Raw genomic sequence first — 17,495 nt, 5'->3', positions numbered from 1 at the left:
CCTACCACCCTGGCCTCCCAGAGTGCTGGAATTACAGGTGTGAGCCACTGCACTCGGCCTGTTAGGCTTTTATATTTGATTTTTATTTTTTATTTTATTATTATTATTTTTGAGACAGTCTTGTTCTGTCACCCAGGCTAGAGTACAATGATGTGATCTTGGCTTACTGCAGCATCCGCCTCCTGAGTTCAAGCAATTATCATGCCTCAGCCTCCCAAGTAGCTGGGACTACAGGCACGTGCCATCATGTCCGGCTAATTTTTTTGTTTTTAGTAGAGGCACGGTTTCGCCATGTTGGCCAGGCTGGTCTCAAACTCCTGGCCTCAGGTGATCCGCCCACCTTAGCCTCCCAAAGTGCTAGGATTATAGGCATGAGCCACTGCACCCAGACCTGTTGTGCTTTGTTAATGGTCTCTTTCTAACTGTTCATTTTTTTATGAGAAGTCGTTCATCTAAAAGGATTTCAAAGGAATTCCGAACAAGTTTCAGGCGTACTGGTTATTCCTCTCTTTGCAACATATCAAAAAGTATACATTCAGACTTAGAAATTATGGATCTTAGACCCCTGTTGGTTTCAGAGAAGAGTATGCAGAGGGTATAAGAGTGCAGGTGCGTGTATATATGTGTAGGCATGTATTTAACTGTGGTGTTAACTAACTGTAGACACAGTGGTATCTCAGCAGTGAAAAGGAGAGAAGCCAGGTATGGTAGCATGAACCTCTAGGCCTAGCTACTTGGGAGGCTGAGGTGAGAGGATAACTTGAGCCTAGGAGTTGAAGGCCAGTCTGGGCAATAGAGGAAGACCCCATCTCTAAAAGAAAAAGTAAAAGAAAAGAAAGAGGGACTTGAGATTCACTCTGGAGGAACTAAGACGTGATCTAAAGCAGCAGTCCTCAACCTTTTTGGCATCAGGGAGCAGTTTCATGGAAGACAGTTTTTCCATGGATGGCTGGGGGCTGGAATGGTTTTGGGATGAAACTGTTCCACCTCAGATCATCAGGCATTGGTTAGATTCTCATAAGGAGCACACAACCTAGATCCTTCACATGAGCAGTTCACAATAAGGATTGTGCTCCTGTGAGAATCTAATGCTGCCGCTCATCTGACAGGAGGCAGAGCTCAGGCGGTAAAGCTGCTCACCTGCTGTGCAGCCTGGTTCCTAACTGACCCATGGCCCAGGGATTGGCGACCCCTGATCTAAAGTAAAACTTACTCTCTGCATGTCTGGAGTTAGCTTCCATGAAATGCTGAAGAAGCATACCCAGTTGCTCCTATGAGAAACTTCATTGCTAGTTACGAATACCTCTGGTATAAATCAGATTCAAGACACATAACTTTGCCTGGTTTAAATTCTCTTTTGCTTAAAACACACAATTCGAGCTAGAGAGTATTGTAGATCTCAGTTGTTGATGTTGCTATCAAATCTTTTGTTTTATGATGCCCTTTCATTAAACATGTACAATATTTATTTCTAGTACCGTCAAAGTGTTGTGTGAATGCACAGTTGTAAATGTTGAATATGTGATCATGATGCCCTTTTACAGTTAGCAGATTTCTCTAAAATGGCTGTTCTCAATTATTCCCACAAGCTGAATAGATTAATTTTATGACATGAACAGAGATTCCTTTCGGTTTCATCTTAAGTGACAGACACATGTTTTTCAGCATTTGTGAGTGGTTATTGATTCATTCATTCACTCAGCAAATAGTCATGGAGAGTCTACTATACACAAGAAGAGGAAAAACCTGTGATGCCTGAGAGTCTAAAATTGTGTTAGTGATTCACTGACCTGCAGAAGTTTGTGAGAGTGACTTCTTTGGACCTCTGTATTCCACCTCAGCATGTTTAAGAGGTCTGATGACAGCTATCTATAGAAAGCATTAGTAAATGTGAAAATAATTCTAATGCACAAATTATTGTGGCTTTTCATTCTAGAATTATAAGAGACCATGGATTAATCAACCTTAGAAAGTTTCAATGTAAGTATTAGCAGTTTTCTTTATTTTACAATTTTTTTCCAATATTATGAGTAATTTTAAATAAATCATGTATTGTAGTTCTTAATCCAAGTTGCATATTAGCCTGGCTATCACTCCAGACTAATTAAGTAAGAATCTCTGGGGTTGGAGGCACAGCATCTGCGTTTTTTTTTTTTTTTTTTGAGACGGAGTCTCACTTTGTCACCCAGGCTGGAGTGCAGTGGCGCGATCTCAGCTCACTACAACCTCCTCTTCCTGGGTTCACACCATTCTCCTGCCTCAGCCTCCCGAATCGCTGGGACTATAGGTGCCTGTCACTATGCCTGGCTAATTTTTTTGTGTTTTTAGTAGAGACAGGGTTTCACCATGTTAGCCAGGATGGTCTTGATCTCCTGACCTTGTGATCCACCTACCTCGGCCTCCCAAAGTGCTGGGATTACAGGCGTGAGCCACCATGCCCGGACAGCATCTGCGTTTTTAAAGTCTTCGGGAAATTCTGATCCATAGTGAGAGTTTAAAAGTATTAATTTGGGACCATGTGTGGTGGCTCTTGCCTGTAATCCCAGCACTTTGGGAGGCTGAGGTGGGCGGATCACAAGGTCAGGAGATCAAGACCATCCTGGCTAACAAGGTGAAACCCCATCTCTACTAAAAATACAAAAAAAAATTAGCCAGGCGTGGTGGCACACACCTGTAATCCCAGCTACTCGGGAGGCTGAGGCAGGAGAATCACTTGAACCCAGGAGGTGAAGGTTGCAGTGAGCCGAGATCATGCCACTGCACTCAAGCCTGGGTGACAGAGTGAGACTTGGTCTCAAAAATAAATAAATAAATAAACAAATAAATGTATTCGTAGTCAACAAAACTTGTATTAAAATTCTTTTTTAAAAATTTGTATAGTAATTACAGTGTGAATATTAATCATTTTCTGGATAGAGTCATGTTTTACAACTATGTGTTAAGCATAACATAACCTTAAGGTTGTAAAAATATTTTAGATAAATAACAGAAAGTGATCTTTATTTTGGATGGTTGTAGGCAGACAAAATAAATGATGTTTAATATTATATGATGGTGATAAAAATACATACAGTGATTTTTAAAATAAATGCCACCTTTGACCTTACTGTGGTTTTTTGTTTTTTAAGAGACAGGGTCTTGACTATTGCCCAGGATGTAGTGCAGTGGCATGATGGTATCTTGCTGCAGCCTTGAAGTCCTAGGTGCAAGTGATCCTCCCACCTCAGCCTCCTTATTACAGGCTCGAGCTGTCGTGTCTGGTCTTCGCTATTTTAAATATCAGAGATACCTAAGCAGAGCAGAAGAAGTCCCTGTATTTTTCTTCTTCCACAACATAGAGTCTTCCACAAATAAGAAGGATGATATCATAATAATAATCACAATGTTTGTATTAAAATATTTGTAATAGTTGTATGTCATAATATTCTTTTTTTGTAAAGAATAACCTAATGGTTAGGTTTGTACAATAACCTAATGGTTATTGTAAAACATATCCTAGTTGATAGATTCTTGTAGGGGTATTTCTTTAATAATCCATAGCATTATAGGGTTCAGTCAACAAGGTTAAGTGTCTTTTTAGTCTAAATGAATATCTAGCCAGGCATGGTGGCTTGCGCCTATAATCCCAGCCACTTGGGAGGCTGAGGCATTGGATCACTTGAGCCCGGGAGTTCAAGGCTGCAGTGAGCTATAATCATGTCACTGCACTCCAGCCTGGGCAACAGAAAATCTATATTATTTTCTTAAAATATAGCCATGATCATAAGTATGTTACATTTTAGGTCCTTTATTATTTATTTATTTTTTGAGACAGGGTCTTACTCCAGTTGCCCAGGCTAGAGTGCGTGGCTCAGCTCACTGCAGTCTCCACCTCCCAGGCTCAGGTGGATTCTCCCACCTCAGCCTCCCAAGTAGCTGGGATTATAGGCATATGCCACCATGCCCAGCTAATTTTTTGTATTTTTAGTAGAGACAGGGTTTCGCCATGTTGTCCAGGCTGGTCTTGAGCTCCTTGGACTCAAGCAATCTGCCCACCTCGGCCTCCTAGAGTGCTGCGATTATGGGTGTGAGCCACCATGCCAGCCTTATTTCCTTTTTCACTTTATGTTACATATTTTTCAAGTTACTGTAGTGTTTTGAGGATATCAGTTTTCATAGATTACATAATATGTACTTTTAATAGTTATGTTGTATATATACATGTAAGAGATATAATTATATGCTTCTCTCTTTAGGTATTTAGCTTGTTTTGCATTCTTTTAATCATTACATAAATAATGCTATGATGAACTTGTGAATAAAGCTTTGTCATTATTTAGGATTTTTTTAAAGGTAGATTTTTAGAAGTGGGATTAATACATCTAAAATTATGACCACTAAAAATTATTGATGCCTGCTGCCAAGTTGCTTTCCAAAAGATGGTTGTATTAATTTCTGTTTCTTCTAGCAGTATATGAGATTCCCTAGTGAACCCCATCCTTATCAAGACCCGTGGATCTGCAAAAATAATTCAGGATCAGATTAATTGATTGTGTTCTAGTAGCCACAGTAGTAGGTTCTCTATCTGAATTCCTGGGTTTTCCATAATAGTCCAGTTAATTTTTGATCTTTACTCCTTGTAGACATTGACTCTTAAATAAATTCTTCTTTCAACTGATAGAGGTCAGTTTTGCTTCATTATTCTGTTATCTATATTTTTTCAAACAGAGGGCTGAGGGGAAGCTCTGTTGCTTCTGAGAGTGTAGAAGTAGCGTGTGCATTGTGGTTTCAGAGGTTTTCAGCTGCCATTATACTGAATGTACAATTGACCTTAATATGGTAGGCAGGGGTTTTTTTTCTTCAAATTTAAAATTTTTACTCCATATTCTTCTGCTTTGTTTTTTGTTGTTGTTGGTTTTTTTTTTTTTTAATGAGCTATGGCTGCTCCTTAAATCAGCTTCTAGGATTTTTGGGTAAGAATGTCTCCTGCAAGATAAGAGATTCACCTAAAAAGAGGACTTAGTTTAAATAGCGGTCGTAGGCTGGGCGTAGTGGCTCCCAGCACTTTGGGAGGCTGAGGCAGGAGGAATGATTGACCCTAGGAGTTAAAGACCAGCCTGGGCAACATAGGGAGACCCCCATCTCTGTATAAAAAAGCCAAGCATGGGGGCATGTGCCTGTAGTCCCAGGTATTTGGGAGGCTAAGGTGAGAGAATCTCTTGAGCCCGGGATGTTGAGGCTACAGTGAACTGTGATTGTGCCACTGCACTCCAGCCTGGGAAACAGAGCGAGATCCTATCTCAAAAATAAAAAATAAAAAGGCCGGGTGCAGTGGCTCACGCCTATAATCCCAGCCTTTTGAGAGGCTGAGGCAGGCGGATCACGATGTCAGGAGATCGAAACCATCCTGGTCAACATGATAAAGCCCCGTCTCTACTAAAAAATAAGAAAATCAGCCAGGCGTGGTGATGCGTGCCTGTAGTCCCAGCTACTCGGGAGGCTGAGGCAGGAGAATCGCTTGAACCTGGGAGGCGGAGGTTGCAGTGAGCTGAGATTGTGCCCCTGCACTCCAACCTGGGTGACACAGCGGGACTCTGTCTCAAAAAAATAAAAATAAAAAATAAAAAAGCAAGCTAGGAAAAAATAATAGCTGTCATAAATGAAAGCCTGTATCTTTTGTCCAAGAGTAGATAGAACTAACCTAATTACTGATTGAAATGACCCAAGTAGCAGTTTGAGAGTTCCTGACTGCTCCAATCTACCAGTTATTGTTAGTCAGTTTTACTCTCCCGTCTTCTTTGCAGATACGTCTTTGGATTAGATATTTGGTCAGTAGTGATCCCCAGAGTTGCTGCTCTGGTGTCTCTGCATGATATTTGCATGACAGTTGTCAAATATAACTTCATTACCAGTAAATTAAGTTGTAGTAGTTAATTTAGTTTAGAGAAAGGCAAAATGACCCGTATGAAGGATGAAAAAAATACATATCTTGCTTGAGGATGTGTAGGTGGTACATGCGAGAAATCACACCTTTTCTCAGCTAATGGGAAATCTTCTGGATGGATTATTTTGTCTGTAGCTTCCTTGTTTTCCTGTGGGAGTTAATACCATACATTTTGGCCATAATTCTTCCTAAGAATGTAAGATCTGCCTTTAATTGTCTTGTCCATTACTGCAAGCAGTTCCTGCCCCTGTGTAGTTTAAAAGATAGTGAGGTGGCTAGGCATGGTGGCTTACGCCTGTAATCCTAGCACTTTGGGAGGCCAAGGCAGGCCAAGATTGCCTGAGTTCAGGAGTTCAAAACCAGCCTGGCCAAGATAGTGAAACCCCGTCTCTACTAAAATACAAAAAATTAGCCGAGCATGGCAGCGTGCCTGTAATCCCAGCTACTTGGGAGGCTGAGACAGGAAAATTGCTTGAACCTGGGAGGCGGAGGTTGCAGTGAGCTGAGATCACACCATTGCACTCCAGCCTGGGCCACAGAGCAAGACTCCATGTCAAAAAAAAAAAAAGACAGGTGGCTGGGCGCGGTGGCTCACGCATGTAATCCCAGCGCTTTGGGAGGCCGTGGTGGGCGGATCACTTGAGGTCAAGAGTTCAAGACCAGCCTGGCCAACGTGGTGAAACCCCGTCTTTACTAAAAATTCAAAAATTAGCTGGGCATGGTGGCAGGTGTCTGTAATCCCACCTACTTAGGGAGGTTGAGGTAGGAGAATTGCTTGAACCCAGGAGACCAAGGTTGCAGTGCACTGAGATCACACCACTGCACTCCAGCCTGGGTGACAGAGCGAGACTCCGTCTCAAAAAAAAAAAAAAAAAAAAATCAGTAGATGTGGGAGATTAGTAATGCTCAGTGGTGGAGACGATCTCCAGTGATAACATCCCTGTGGGATAGTTGCTATGGTGCTGTCATTATGATTAGTGTTTTGCATTCTTGGCTTTCCTGTTTGCTTCCTGTCATGGATAAGTTAGTCATGTGAGGTTATGAATAATGTTCTTCTATTTTACTAATTGTTAAAAAAAAAATGCTGAAAACTTAGGGATCCTTACATTTCCTATGACACATTTATGTTTTATTTTCTCTGTAGTAATGGAACGGCGGTATCCCAAGGAGGTCCAGGACCTTTATGAAACAATGAGGCGATTTGCAAGAATTGTGGGGCCAGTGGAACATGACAAATTCATTGAAAGCCATGCATGTAGGTGGTTTTTGAGCCTTAAGCAGTATTTGTGTGTGTATGTTTATATAAATAGGAGAGATAATGATGTGTTTTATTCAGAGTTCTATAAATAAATAAATGGATATTTCTCTCTTTGTTCCCCTTTATTTCCATGGGACAAATTTGGGACTATGGGGGTAGCAGAAGAGAGGTTAAAAAGCCCTAATGGCTTTCCCCATTGCCCCAGATAAACAATAATTTAGTAGTTTTTGTCCCTGCTTTTTATCATGGGAATTTTCAAATATATATAGAAGTAGAGATAATAATATGATGAACTCCCGTGTATCCATTATCCAGCTTCAGCAGTTTTCAACACATGACCAGTCTGGTTTCATCTTTACCACCCACTCTCCCCTCTTGCCCTCGACTGGATTATTCTGAAGCAAATCCCAGACATCATTTTATTTTGTTCATAAATATTTTAGTATTAAAAGTAGTTTTAAAAATGAGGACAGAGATGGATAGCTTGTGGAGATAGTACTTCCATCGTTCTCTTGCCTTTCTGTGGTATTTCTGTGAGAGCTTTACCTAGTTACCATTTGATTTTTCACTATACAAAATTGAAAGTTGTTATGAGGCCGGGCGTGGCGGCTCACACCCGTAATCACAGCACTTTGGGAGGCCGAGGCAAGAGGATCGCTTGAGTCCAGGAGTTCGAGACCAATCTGGGCAACATAGTAAAACTCCATCTCTACAAAAATAGAAAAGTTAGCCAGGCATGGTAGTGCACACCTGTAGCCTCAGCTACTTTGGAGGCTGAGGTGGGAGGATTGCTTGAACCTGGGTAGCGGAGGTTGTCGTGAGCCGAAATCATGCCACTGCACTCCAGCCTGAGCGACAGAGCGAGACCCTGTTTCAAAACAGAAAACAAAATGTTAGTATGGCAGTAAGGCCTAGATTGTTAAAATAATATGGACTCTGGCTTATTCTGTACCTTTCATCACGACATTTGTGTATGTGGCCTCTTAAGTTTAGTTCTGGGAGGGTACTCTACTAAGGCCCTTTTTCTCATCATGAAAATATTTCTTACGTAGCATTGCAGACATTTATCTGAGCCAGGTTGGTTGTCCTCACTAAACACCTTGTTTGGTTGGCATTCTTTGGTTTGTACCAGGTGACTGATCCTTTACTTCCTGTCCCAGTTTGGGACACACCCCTGGTTTATGTGTCACTCCAAAGAACTACACCCCATGGATTGTCCAGGCTCTTCATTCTCTGTTTCAAAAAGCAACCAAGTTAGAATGATTTATCACATAATAACCCAAACAGTACAACCTGATCTGTATGCTCAGAGGAGGCAGAAACCTTTGGTTTATGGAAAACACAATGCACTTTTGTTCCTATAGGAATAAAGCTGCAAAGAAACTTACAGGGGCTTGCACACAGAGCTTTTGTCCTTCCCTTGCATCAGGGCCACGTCAAGTAATAGGTTTCATAAAAGAACTTGGTCATGTGGGTGGAACTTTTAACAGAAGATAGTTAGAGCAGGGAAACTTGATTGTTAAAAAAAATTATATTTGGCCGGGTGCGGTGGCTCATTCCTGTAATGTCAGCACTTTTGGAGGCCAAGGTGGTTGGATCACCTGAGGTCAGGAGTTTGAGACCAGCCTGGCCAATATGGCAAAACCCCATCTCTACTAAAAATACAACAATTAGCCGGGTGTGGTGGTGGATGTCTGTAATCCCAGCTACTCAGGATGCTGAGGCAGGGAGAATCGCTTGAGCCTGGGAGGTGGAGGTTGCAGTGAGCCGAGATCATGCCATTACACTCCAGCCTGGAGGACAGAGCGAGACTCTGTCTCAAAAAAAAAAAAAAAAAAAAAAAAAAAATTGTTCCTTTTGTAGACAAATGAATTCAACCATTTCACTAAGTTTTCTAGAAGACAGTTCCAGCTGCTGCCTCTGGAGACAGCAGCTGGAAGACAGCTGGAGTAGGTTTTCCTCAGCTCTTGGGTAAAATTTCTAATGAGAAGTTACCAACAAGTAGGATTCTCCAAATGAACTTACCTAGTCTTATAAGGCAGAATTAATGAAAATGCTCAATAGCAAAAGTGCTCACTGATGTTGCTTTTATTTTTGTAACTTTTTCCTTCATTCCTTTTGGGGAAAACAGTGGAATTTGAACTCCGAAGGGAAATCAAGAGGCTCCAAGAATACAGGACAGCAGGCATTACCAATTTTTGTAGTAAGTATGCTTCAGCTACATACCGTACCTGAGGGCAAGTGTCTTCCAAACACACAGAGGAAGTCTCTGAGTTGTGAATTTTTTTTAAAACATAAGCTATTCTTTACCAGAATGCTTTAAATCTTTCCAGTAAAGTTTTGGCTACTTAATCCCTATAAATACCTTTACATAGATTATCTTTGGTAAAATAAAAGTTATGAGACAAAGGAAAGAGAGGTGCTGCTTTAGATTTAGGATTCTGCCAAGGCTCTTTATAAAAAGAGAATCTTGGGCCAGGTGCAGTGACTCTCTCACGCCTGTAATCCCAGCACTTTGGGAGGCCAAGGCAGGTGGGTCACTTGAGTCCAGGAGTTCGAAACCAGCCTGACCAACATGGTGAAAGCCCATCTCTACTAAAAATACAAAAATTAGGCATTGTGGTGCACACTTTAATCCCAACTACTCAGAAGGCTGAGGCACAAGAATCACTTGAACCTGAGAAGCAGAGGTTGTAGTGAGCTGAGATTGTGCCACTGTACTCCAGCCTGGGCGGCAGAGGGAGATTCTGTTTCAAAAAAAAAAAAAAAAAGGACTGTCACCCTTTTCAAATTTAATGATACATGGCCTTAGCATTTTTATAAAATAATGAAGCTTCAACTGGCTCTAGGTGCTTGTATCCCAGTTACTTGGTGTAGTGACAATAATTATATTATTAGCAGCTAACATCTATCAGATGTTTACCATGTACCAGTCTCTATGCTAACCATTTCACTTGGATCAAGTCACTGAATTCTCATGACAAACTTACAAAGTACCATTACTTCCATTTAATGAAGAAATTAAGGTATAAAGAGGTTACAGAGCTAGTTAGTACTAGAACCAGATCGTAAGAGATAGTGTATTATAGTAGTTAAGAGCTTGGGTCTAGACTTAAAAAGCTTGAGTATAAATTTTGGCTCTCCAGTTTACCAGCTCTGCGATGTGATTCTATCTACATTTCTTTTCTTTCCTTTTTTTCTTTTTTTTTTCCCCCTAGAGACTGGCCTTGCTATGTTGCCCAGGCTGATCTCAAACTCCTGGCCTCAAGCAGTCCTCCCGCCTTGGCCTCTCAGAGTGCTGGGATTACAGGTGTGAGCAACTGTGCCTGGCCTCTATTCAAGTTTTAATTTTCTAAGGTTCTTAGTGTAAAGATTTAATTAGAGATACTGCATATAAGCATAGCACGGTATCTGGCACACAATAAATCCTTAATAAATGGCAGTTTCTATTGTTTTGCTGTCATTGTTGGAATGATCTTTAGCACTCCCTCCTTCTTCCTATTTGAAGTCTTTGTGATTATTGACAGCTATCACCTACTACCTATAAGAAATAGTTGGCTTCTTTTTTTTTTTTTTTTGAGATGGAGTCTGGCTCTGTTGCGCAGGCTGGAGTTCAGTGGTGCCATCTTGGTTCACCATGACCTCCGCCTCCTAGGTTCAAGCAATTCTCTTGCCTCAGCCTCCTGAGTAGCTGGGACTACAGTCACACGCCACTATACCCAGCTAATTTTTTTTTTTTTTATATTTTTAGTAGAGACAGGGTTTCTCCATGTTGGTCAGGCTGATCTCGAACTCCTGACCTCAGGTGATCCGCCCGCCTCAGCCTCCCAAAGTGCTGGGATTACAGGTTTGAGCCACCGCGCCCGGCAATAGTTGACTTCTTAACACAGCCCTTTGGGTGCAACATAACCTTATGGATGTAAGTTCAGCCTAATATAATGGTTCTTTAACAGTGGAAACCATTTTTAAAATTAAATTTTGTGTGGAGCCCCAATCTACAAATAAGATAAAAGTGGAATTACTTTGGTTGAACTTTAATGGTTCAAGTTATGTGTAGAGCCCAGGACCGCTGGTATCTGGCAGTGCCCTTTCTCTTTACATTAACCTCTAAGATACTCCTATGGTATCCTGGGGCTCTGTGGAACCTAGTTTGAATTTTGAAACCCACTGGTGCAGTATTTTGGAATCTGTGAACCTTTTTTAACATGTAGAAAACACCACACAACTCTTCTGTTAGCAAGATGCATATAGAGACTCTGATAATTAATTTTGGTTTCCTGATATTGGCTGCCTCTGAGAAATATAGAGAAGAGGTACTACATGTCAAAGAGAACTCTTTTTTTGTAATTCTAATTGTTTTTAAAGGAAAGGCATATGCTTATAGCACATGTGTGACTTTGAAAAAATTTATAAAAATAGAAAAAACAGGAAGCAACTACGACTACAGTAAAAGTTGGTTACTTTTTGAGGGTGGAAGTATGAGCAATTCTTATTTTCTTTGTACTTTTCTATTGTTTTTTTTCTCCCAAATTTCTTACAGATAGAAAAGGAATACAAATATTTAATACTTAGTGTTAAGAAAAGGATTTCAAACTAGGGAAAATCTACTTGGGTCTTGGAGAAATAATTGTGAAAGCAGTTTTGCAAAGGAAATAGACTTTAACAACAAAACCCAAAACCAGTTTCTTGGTCAGTTAGAAAGCCCTTCAGTTCTGCTGCATTGTCATTGTGGTCACTGTGTTTTCTATACCCTCAGGTGCCAGAACCTACGATCACCTCAAGAAGACACGGGAGGAGGAGCGCCTTAAACGCACTATGCTCTCAGAAGTTCTCCAGTATATCCAAGACAGTAGCGCTTGCCAGCAGTGGCTCCGCCGGCAAGCTGACATGTGAGTAATTACTCCAGGGTGAAGGAGGCATTCTTTCTGGGATGCCTTGGCCTTAGCATGTATTTTTGGGCACCCTAGATGGCAGAGTAATAATAATTGAGTAGCTAGAAGAATTCAGAAATATTTTAGCAGTCCATCTCACAGAACCAGTGCCATACTGATAGTTTTGAGAAACAACTGACCTCCTAGAATCAAACTTTACTACTTTGATCTTATTTTTAAAAATGAGTGAATTTTCCCCTAGCCTTCTACCCATGACTTCAACTCTCTCTTCATACCTGGATTTTCACTGGAGAATCATGTTTGTATCCCTTCCCCTTGAGTGGTGTTAGTGGTGTTCTAGACTACAAGCTTTTCTTAACAAATCTGAGGAATTTTTCTTCCTTAGAACAGATTTGCTTTCCTGCTCAATACAGTGAGATATCTATAAAACATAGTTCAGTCTGTCTCGTTACACTTCTTCAAGGTGACCTACCTGATAAACGGCACCCAGTCTCACAGGGGCTTTTGGAAATCACCTTGTTTGATATGACCTAAGTTTAAATTCCTCTTCTTTGTTGTAGTGATTCCGGCCTGAGTCCTTCCATTCCAATGGCTTCGAATTCAGGTAATTATTTCTCAGGCCAGAACAAGTCTTAATTGTGAAGTTTGCATCGTAGGGGTTATGGTGACCCAGCAATCTTCCTTCCTCTGTGGTGTCAGGGTGCTTAGGCAGAATAATAGTAAACATCAGTATGTTTTCAGAATCTTCATGGCCAGACAGAGACTATCCTCAGAGTGAGAGTATAGAGAGCATAGAGACGGGAAAAAAGAACTTCAGAGAGGTAACTTATTTTACCAATGTTCATGAGCAATTAGTTTACTGCAGTTGTGTCTACCACGAATTTTGAGACTTATTTCACAGGAGATAAATTAAAAGCTTTCTATTTTATTATTTTTTATTTATTTACTTATTTTTGGAGATGGAGTCTTGGTCTGTCCCCCAGGCTGGAGTGCAGTGGTGTGATCTCAGCTCACTGCAACCTCTGCCTCCTGGGTTCAAGTGATTCTCCTGCCTCAGCCTCCCGAGTAGCTGGGATTACAGGCGTGTGGCACCATGCCTGGCTAATTTTTGTATTTTTGGTAAAGACACTTTCGCCATGTTGGCCAGGCTGGTCTGGAACTGACCTCAAGTGATCCACCCACCACGGCTTCCCAAAGTGCTGGAATTACAGGTGTGAGCTACTGTGCCCAGCCTAAGCTTTTTATTTTTATATAACATGAGCAAAGAAGCATGTTACTTGCTAGAAACATAAGGATTTCTAAGTTGGAGACCTAAAGTATTTTTATTTCTTACTTTTACCTCTTTGAGTATGTCCTAGTTTGAGATTAGTATACCGAGCAAGATTAGGCCATATGCTATCTGATGATCCTTGGTGATAGGTAATCGATGACTGGCAATTTGGGGAGGTATGTCTCAGCAGATTCAGGATCTGGGTCTCAGATTTGTCCACTTTAGGGACTTTTTTTTTTTTTTTTGGAGAGATGGAGTCTTGCTCTGTCACCCAGGCTGGAGTGCAGTGATATGATCTTGGCTCAGTGCAACCTCCGCCTTCCAGGTTCAAGCGATTCTCCTGCCTCAGCCTCCTGAGTAGCTGGGATTACAAGCACCTGCCACTATGCCCAGATGATTTTTGTACTTTTAGTAGAGATGGGGTTTCGACAGGTTGGCCAGGCTGGTCTCAAACTCCTGACCTCAGGTGATCCGCCTGCCTCAGCCTCCCAAAGAGCTGGGATTACAGGCATGAGCCACTGCACCTGGCCACTTTAGGGACTTTTTTTTCCCCCATTTATTCCTTTACTTCAAGTAATTTTTTCTTAACATGGAAGGAAGAAAAAGGTAGTGTTTTAGGGGAGTAGCCAAGACAGTGAAATCCAAGTTTTATTTTGTAAGTTTCTTATTGCCAACACTCTGCCCCCAAAATCTAAATACAACTAAGTTAATACTGACTAATTAAAATGAAGGAACTGGGCCAGGTGCAGTGGCTCACGCCTGTAATCCCAGCACTTTGGGAGGCTGAGGTGGGCGAATCACCTGAGGTTGGGAGTTCGAGACCAGCCTGACCAACATGGTGAAACCCCATCTCTCCTTAAAAAAAAAATACAAAAAATAGCTGGGCGTGGTGGTGCACATATGTAATCCCAGCTACTTCAGAGACTGAGGCAGGAGAATCGCTTGAATCTGGGAGGCAGAGGTTTCAGTGAGCCAAGATGGCACCATTGCACTTCAGCCTGGGTGACAGAGTAAGACTGTCTCAAAAAATTAATTAATTAATTAATTAAATTAAATGAACTGGCTAACATCATAGATTTTTGTTTACTGTACCATCTGCACTGACTTGTTCATTGTTTATTTTTTCTTTTTCTGTGAGACAGGGTCTCCCTCTACTGTCCAGGCTGGAGTGCAGTGTGTGATCATGGCTCACTGCAGCCTTGAACTCCCAGGCCTAAGTGATCCTCCCAGTTCAGCTCCTGAGAGTAGCTGGGACTACGGGCGAATGCCACCAAACCCGGATATATATATATATATTTTTTTGGTAGAGACAGTGTCTTACTACATCACCCAGGTTGGTCTTGAACTCCTGGGCTCAAGTGATCCTCCTGCTTCAGCCTCCCAAAGTGCTGGGATTACAGGTGTGAACCTCTGTACCCGGCCTCTTGTTCATTGTTTGTTCCTAGTCTGGTGTTAGCCTTTCTCACCCCTTACATTTAGGCTGAGGAGATCTCTTGCTCTCCTTTATGTTCTGAGTTCTTAAGGCATCTATATATTGGAAGCCTGGCATCTTTGATTGTAGCCTAGCCTCTGGTGACTTTTGTGAGGAACCAAATGATTTTATCTCCCTTTTTGAGGATTTGGGATAATCCCTTATGCCTTTTGTTGATATAACAGAGAAGCCTGTTTTCCACCAGAGGAGCTTGTAACAGTCCCTCCCGTTTCTCTGCCCCACTTGAAAAGCAACCTCTATAAAACTTAGACATTTTCTTTGCTTAACTCAGTCTATCCATTCCCAGCTGAACACCAATCCCTAATACACAACCAAAACAAAACCAAAAAAGTTTTGCTCATCAAGCTTCCCCTCCTGGCCAGTGACCTCCTATTTAGGTTTCTTTCTCAGGTATGTGAGTTGACCTCAGCCCCTGCTTTGCCATATAATGGCTCATTGTTCCTGTTTGTGGATCTTGCAGGTAAACAGGGCTACTTTGGAAGGAACAGGTATTCCCTCACATAATAAAAAAGACGGGCCTTTTGCTGGCCTAACAGTCTTTCTTTGATCTGAAGGCACACAGTACTTGGTTAATTACCATGTTTGCCTTGTACTGCTGGCCGAGTGGCAAGGATTAGGGAATGTCTGTCCTGCAGTTATTATTTCCATTCATCAGCTGTCAAAGCAGGCAGTGTGTGACCTTTCTTAACTGGATGACATTTGGGCATCAGATTTTAGAGTCTCCTACATGGTTAGGAAGAAATAGGTGATAGCCGGGTATGGTGGCACATGCCTGTCTTCCCAGGTAGTTGGGAGGCTGAGGCAGGAGGATCACTTGAGCCAGGGAGATTGAGGCTATAGTGAGCTATGATCGCAACACTGCACTCCAGTCTGGGCAACAGAGTGAGACCCTGTCTCAAAAATAATAATAATAATAATAATAATAAATAAAAGCTACTGTAGTGAGTAGTTACATTTGATGCTAAGGTATGTGTGACTATGTGTATTTTAGCAGATTGTGGGTAATTCATATGCCCTGAATATGTAATTCATTTTTATTTTCTTTTTTTTTTGTTTTTTGAGATGGAGTCTCGCTCTGCCGCCCAGGCTGGAGTGCAGTGGCCGGATCTCAGCTCACTGCAAGCTCCGCCTCCCGGGTTCACGCCATTCTCCTGCCTCAGCCTCCCGAGTAGCTGGGACTACAGGCGCCCACCACCGTGCCCGGCTAGTTTTTTGTATTTTTTAGTAGAGACGGGGTTTCACCGTGTTAGCCAGGATGGTCTCGATCTCCTGACCTCGTGATCCGCCCATCTCGGCCTCCCAAAGTGCTGGGATTACAGGCTTGAGCCACCACGCCCGGCCTTTTATTTTCAAGTGAATGTTCGGGTGCCCATGTTGCTAGCTAAACAGGCCTCAGGGAATGGGACAGGATTTCCTAAGCTGGATATAGTGAGCCTATACCTAGCTGGCCTGGCTGCACTGAAGTTTTTAATACTTTATACCTGAGAAATTGTCACTCCTATTAAATCTATGCTGTTTCCTTTCTCTGTCTATAGGTAGACGGAGTGCACCACCCTTGAATCTCACTGGCCTCCCTGGCACAGAGAAGCTGAATGAAAAAGAAAAGGAGGTAACAAAAAGGAGGGGGCTGGGGGAAAGAGAATAGGGGCTGATTATTCATTGAGTTGTCATTAAAAATCCATTACAGGGTCAAACCCTTGTGTTTCATCCATCTAACATACACGCACAGCTCTGGTGAATTCTAGAAGTCCAAGAGCTAAAGAGCCGCTTGTGGCAGATTTCAGAGAATTGCTTACCTTGTCACGCTACCACCATTCCTCTTTTGGGGAAAGCACATGTGGTATGTAAATTACATAATAATAGCAACTATCGTCTATTGAGCACTTACCATGTGCTACTCTACTAAGTGCTTTATGTAAATAAAATTAATTTTTTGTAAACCTAAAGTAACTTTTACATGAAAATAGGTATTTCCTATTAGAATGGCTACCTTGAAAAGTTCTATACTTATTCCAACAACATAATCATCATTTACAACATTTTTGTAAATTGTCTCCAGAGCATGTTTATAAACATAAGGAAAAGATTTTTATGTCATATATAGTCATGTTAATTTTGATTTTTAAAATTAATTAATTTATTTATTTATTTTGAGGCGGAGACTTGCCCTGTTGCCCAGGCTGGAGTGCTGTGACATGATCGCGGCTCACTGCAGCCTGCACCTCCCAGGTTCAAGTGATTCTTCTGCCTCAGCTTCCCAAGTAGCCGGGACCACAGGCACGTGCCACCAGCCTGGCTAATTTTTGTAGATTTTAGTAGAGATGGGGTTTCACCATGTTGGCCAGGCTGATCTTGAACTCCTGACCTTGTGATCCACCTGCCTTGGCCTCCCAAAGTGCTGGGATTATAGGCGTGATCCACCTCGCCCAGTCTATTTTTTATTTTTTTGAGACAGTCTCACTCTGTCACCCAGGCTAGAGTGCAGTGGCGCGATCTTGGCTCACTGCAACCTCTGCCTCCCGGGTTCAAACCATTCTCCTGCCCCTGAGTAGCTGGGACTGCAGGCGCACACCACCACACCCAGCTAATTTTTGTATTTTTAGTAGAGACAGGGTTTCGTCTTGTTAGCCAGGCTGGTCTCAAACTCCTGACTTCAGGTG

At 41.9% G+C, this 17,495-nt stretch overlaps 1 protein-coding gene and 1 long non-coding RNA gene across 13 annotated transcripts in view; one reads left to right on the top strand and one right to left on the bottom strand.

Moving 5' to 3' along the window:
* TADA2A (transcriptional adaptor 2A) overlaps positions 1-17,495 on the top strand; it is a 72,137-nt gene that overhangs the window by 52,907 nt on the left and 1,735 nt on the right. For 5 of the 8 annotated variants that reach the window (XM_045376115.3, XM_015438409.4, XM_074019054.1 and 2 more), the window contains 6 exons: positions 1,937-1,980; positions 7,068-7,178; positions 9,313-9,384; positions 11,938-12,070; positions 12,634-12,677; positions 16,371-16,444. In XM_045376115.3, coding sequence (XP_045232050.1) covers positions 1,937-1,980; positions 7,068-7,178; positions 9,313-9,384; positions 11,938-12,070; positions 12,634-12,677; positions 16,371-16,444 — 478 coding nt within the window. The remainder of the gene's footprint in view (positions 1-1,936; positions 1,981-7,067; positions 7,179-9,312; positions 9,385-11,937; positions 12,071-12,633; positions 12,678-16,370; positions 16,445-17,495) is intronic. The other 3 variants (XM_074019053.1, XM_045376117.3, XM_045376116.3) reach the window with 2 other exon arrangements.
* Positions 7,599-17,495, bottom strand: part of LOC123569496 (uncharacterized) — a 24,248-nt gene continuing 14,351 nt past the window's right edge. For 2 of the 5 annotated variants that reach the window (XR_012425545.1, XR_012425547.1), the window contains exons 4-5: positions 12,546-12,776; positions 7,748-8,049 (exon numbers count right to left, since the gene is read on the bottom strand). This is a non-coding gene — a long non-coding RNA (uncharacterized lncRNA). Of the gene's footprint in view, positions 8,050-8,133; positions 8,415-9,251; positions 9,929-12,545; positions 12,837-17,495 lie in introns of those variants that run through there. The other 3 variants (XR_012425548.1, XR_010582122.2, XR_012425546.1) reach the window with 3 other exon arrangements.

Source organism: Macaca fascicularis, chromosome 16, assembly GCF_037993035.2.
Source record: "Macaca fascicularis isolate 582-1 chromosome 16, T2T-MFA8v1.1".
Lineage (NCBI taxonomy): Eukaryota > Metazoa > Chordata > Mammalia > Primates > Cercopithecidae > Macaca > Macaca fascicularis.
Note: the sequence above shows the minus strand (reverse complement) of the source record. Positions and strands in the feature narration are given on the sequence as shown.